This window comes from Lampetra planeri, chromosome 22 (genome assembly GCF_965212315.1).
Source record: "Lampetra planeri chromosome 22, kcLamPlan1.2.h2, whole genome shotgun sequence".
NCBI lineage: Eukaryota > Metazoa > Chordata > Hyperoartia > Petromyzontiformes > Petromyzontidae > Lampetra > Lampetra planeri.
Window position 1 is genome coordinate 12,168,407 of NC_136128.1, and position 4,862 is coordinate 12,173,268.

At 57.2% G+C, this 4,862-nt stretch overlaps 1 protein-coding gene across 1 annotated transcript; it reads right to left on the reverse strand.

The window, feature by feature from the left end:
* Positions 1-694: 694 nt before the first annotated feature.
* On the reverse strand, positions 695-3,696 carry LOC144725053 (transcription factor Sox-11-A-like). The gene has a single exon (XM_078604495.1). It carries the CDS (start codon positions 3,634-3,636, stop codon positions 2,653-2,655), a length of 984 nt encoding a protein of 327 aa, XP_078460621.1. The 5' UTR covers positions 3,637-3,696; the 3' UTR covers positions 695-2,652.
* Positions 3,697-4,862: the final 1,166 nt, after the last annotated feature.

The window sequence follows — 4,862 nt, forward strand, 5'->3', positions numbered from 1 at the left end:
TTGCAGGTAGATTGCGTAAATGTTCATGTGTTGTACATCCACTTCCACCCGATACGTTTAATTAGTAAGGTTGTTTTCACTTGAACAAACCGTGACAATTCGTTACTACTTAAGCACACCGGTGTGTTGCCGGAATCTGTAAATCGCCTGATGATGTGGATAGCAATGACCAGCGAAACGTCGGACTTATAGTCAACGCTGTGGGTTTACTAACACACCGCGTAGCCAATCAGCTCTCGACAGCTGCCTCGAGTGTAGGCCCTTCTACTAGCAACGGAATGAGCGAGCAGTTTCAAGGATGCACCTTTACCGACACCATATTTTGGCTGTCCGCCTGATGATGCTGTTGTAATTACTGGCGAAACGTCGTACTCGAATTGTAAATGTTGTGGGCTTAACTCTCCAACAGACCGGTGTGCTGCATTAGTAACAAATTGGCATGTTTTCTTTACGTGACAAACCTTACTAATTGGCCGTGTCGGGTGGCGGCGGGTTTAACGACACATTTATATTTACGCGATCTAACCCACACGCCTATTTTATGGACCATCTGTTGTACTGTACATGACTGGCCCTGTTCAGACTCTGCATTGGCAACTTACCATCTTTTTCGATCGACCAATATGTAGTCGCGTTCACCTATGGGCAGTGCCGCTTACATCACATACACTGCATACACACATGGGGTCGTCACAACATTGAGGCACTCCGTTTATGATATTTATAAGTGAATGTACAATATTGAACAATCCATGACATCAATAAAGCAGAGATGTGGTTTAAAAAAAAAATCTCACAACCTTTAACACTGCGAATATGTAAATATCTGTACACAACCTTGAATGCAACTGGAACAAAGATACGGTCCAGTTCATGTACTTTCCCCAAAGTCAAGGAGTCATCATCTCGGTCTACTCAATGGGCTCGCTCATCTCAGCCGGTGGCCCCCGAGTGGTATCGCCAACTTCACATGGCCAGTGACGGCGCTGGGCAGAAAGAAACGAAGCATACGCTGCGTGCCCCAAGTAGCTCAAGGGGGTGGGGGGGGGCCCGGGGCGAATGAAAACGTACGAATCCACCAAACATCAGCTCACATTGAAACCTTAATGTGATCAACAAAGCGAGCTTATTCACATACTAGGAGAAGCCATAGTCTCGCTAACCGCGACCTCATCTGCCTCTCATTTGAACCGCATCTCTACGTTTGCCTACATTTCTCAGATCTCGAGACAACGCAGTCTCTTGTCGACAACTCCCCCGTCATCTCACTAGGAGGGGGGTGGCGGTCACCCCACTAAGACACATTATACTCGGGGCCCGGAATGAGCCAGCGTCACCATGGCCGGATCCTCCATCACACGAGGGACAGAGATATGCAACCACAGACTCCACACACAGCAAAAGGCGATGAAGGTTAACGACCCTGTTTAAGTAATGCTCAGTCAATCCCACATCGTGGCGAGAGATGGACCATTGTTTAGGACGCTCCACGTGCAAGACCTCTAGGCGGCATATGACGATTCGTACTTCGATGCTCCCGATGCTCTACTGCCTCCCATTAACCAACACGCACTGACCAGCGTGGGGAAGTATGGTCAAATATACGACAGATCCAGGGAGGCCCTAATCCAGCTGTTGAATGAAAACTAGGGTGTCTATGCGCGTGTGTAACGTCAAAGTCCTTTAGACTGTTGGGACAGGTGCCGTTAGCGAACACCTATTAAGGCAGATACAGCGCACAAATAGGATGGTGTGGTCCATCCCATACCCGTACGCCTTTGTCTCCCCCGTGTTGGTCTTCACACACACACACCATATACTCATTTAAGCCTCAGGAGACCACGGAGAGGTGCAGGTCCAGATCAGATAACTCGCACCGATTGTGTCCACTAAGTGGTTAACCATATAGTATATACATAAGCACAATTGCTTAAAACGTAAAATCAACTCATGTTTGAAAATGAATTAGCGTAGATTTCGATATGCAAATATTCAAAACATCGAGACCTTGGTATATATATTTCAAAAACGTTGAATCTCTACCCAATGTAAAGCAATTCGCCTTTACGGGCGCATTCAAAATAAGCCACTCGACTTTTGTAACAGTTTAAAGACGCGCACATGAGCGAATCATCTTAGACAACCACAATGGATACTGACGTTGTCCAGTGACCCGACTCGAACCCAGGTGGGCTGGTTCGGAGCAGTGCGCCAACCACCACGCCACCGCTCTAGATACAAATACAAAACCCCCCGTATAGCCTCAACAGACTGTAGGGGCAAGTTCGAGTTGCTCCTAAGAAGGCCGGAACGCCACACGAGGGGGTGGGTGGCCAGTACCACGCCCGACCGCTTTTGTCTCCCCAGTGGCGTTTACACACCACACCAGGTACTCATTTGAGGCCGAGTCTACCTAGGGGAGGCCCAGGACCGGTTCAGAAAATGGTCACTGGGATTGTTCGTGAAATGGAATCGAACAGAGGTCGCCAACCGCATCACCACACACAAAAGATAAAGATCCCCCATGCAGCGTTGTCGTGATGCTGGGACAAGTGCTGTTAAGCGAGCACCTGTGAAGGCCGGCACGGCGTAGGAGGCGGTGTGGCCAGCACACACACACACACAGACGTGCCCACACATTGGTGGGACGTCTCAGTACGTGAACACGAGGCTGGAGAAGCTGGACTCGAGCCAGGGAGAGCCGGAGAGGATCTCGTTCATCTCGGGAGAGCGCAAGTCGGGGAAGTCAAAGTGAGACGCGCTGCTGCCCTCGCTCAACGAGTCTACGTCTCGGTCCAGCGAGCCCAGCAACTGCACGTCTCGCCCCATCTCCTCCTCTTCATCCTCCTTCTCCTCCTCTACGACTTTCTCCTTGTCCAGCTCGTACCAGCTGCTGCCCGCGTAGCCACGGCTCCTGCTGCCCGACATGAGCGCAGCTCCATCACCTTCATCACCACCACCACCAGGAGGGTCTACCTCTATCCTGGCGCCGCCGTGCCTCGTCGCCTGCTCGCACAGTCCGGGGCCTCCTCCCGACGGCGGCCTCTGCGGCCTCGACCTCGTGGTGGCGGCGGCCCGACTGCGGCTGCTCCCAGTGGAGGAGGAGGACGACTGCACGTGGGCCACGGCGCGCTTCCTCGCAACGCCGCCTCCTCCTCCTGCTCCCCCTCCCCCCGCCGCTGCCGCTGCCTTTGCTCTGGCGGCAGAGGGCGGCGGCGGCGCATGGTGGCGAGGTTGGTGTGGAGGAAGGCGTTGAGATGACGACGATGGAGGAGGAGGTAGCTGTGGAGCGGGAGGCTGAATCTTGACCCGCTTGCGTGGTCGGTATTTGTAGTCGGGGTGGTCGGCCATGTGCTGAGCGCGCAGGCGCTCCGCCTCGCGAACGAATGGCTTCTTCTCGGCGTCTCCCAGCAGCCTCCAGAGGCGGCCGAGCCGCCTGGAGATCTCGGCGTTGTGCATCTCGGGAGAGAGCTCCATCAGCCGCCGCCTCTCGATCTGAGCCCACACCATGAACGCGTTCATGGGCCTCTTGATGTGCCCCGTGAGACGCGGCGGTGGTGGTGTCGTCGCGATGCTGCCGGCTGCCGTGGTGGCGGTGGTGGTGGTGGGGCACGCGGCTTGAGAAGGCCGCCTCATCGTGGCTGCCCGCTGACTCCGAGGTGGCGCTGGAGCCGCGCTGCCAAGTCCCACCGAGAACGCGAGACGCCGGTGCCGCACACGTGCGCGCCGCCTATATATACTGGGGGTGACGTCACGGCCTAGAGAAGAGGGAGGGGTGTGAGGGGCGGGGCTAGGGTAATTTTTTAAAGCGGCAGTGTATAGACTCACACTGGCACCCCATAGACTCCCCCCACCCCCATAGACTCTCCCCCCACCCCATAGACTCCCCCACCACCCCCATAGACTCCCCCCTCCCCCCCCACCCCCATAGACTCTCCCCCCACCCCATAGACTCCCCCCACCCCCATAGACTCCCCCCCACCCCCATAGACTCCCCCCCCACCCCCATAGACTCCCCCCACCCCCATAGACTCCCCCCCACCCCCATAGACTCCCCCCACCCCCATAGACTCCCCCCCCACCCCCATAGACTCCCCCCCACCCCCATAGACTCCCCCCACCCCCATAGACTCCCCCCCACCCCCATAGACTCCCCCCCACCCCCATAGACTCCCCCCACCCCCATAGACTCCCCCCCCACCCCCATAGACTCTCCCCCCACCCCATAGACTCTCCCCCCCACCCCCATAGACTCCCCCCACCCCCATAGACTCCCCCCCACCCCCATAGACTTTCCCCCCACCCCATAGACTCCCCCCCACCCCCATAGACTCCCCCCACCCCCATAGACTCTCCCCCCCCACCCCCATAAACTCCCCCCCACCCCCATAGACTTTCCCCCCACCCCATAGACTCCCCCCCACCCCCATAGACTCCCCCCCACCCCCATAGACTCCCCCACCCCCATAGACTCCCCCCCACCCCCATAGACTCCCCCCCACCCCCATAGACTCCCCCCACCCCCATAGACTCCCCCCCCACCCCCATAGACTCTCCCCCCACCCCATAGACTCTCCCCCCCACCCCCATAGACTCCCCCCACCCCCATAGACTCCCCCCCACCCCCATAGACTTTCCCCCCACCCCATAGACTCCCCCCCACCCCCATTGACTCCCCCCACCCCCATAGACTCTCCCCCCCCACCCCCATAAACTCCCCACCCCCATAGACTCCCCCCCCCCACCCCCATAGACTCCCCCCTCCCCCCCCACCCCCATAGACTCTCCCCCCACTCCATAGACTCCCCCCACCCCCATATACTCCCCCCCACCCCCATAGACTCCCCCCCCACCCCCATAGA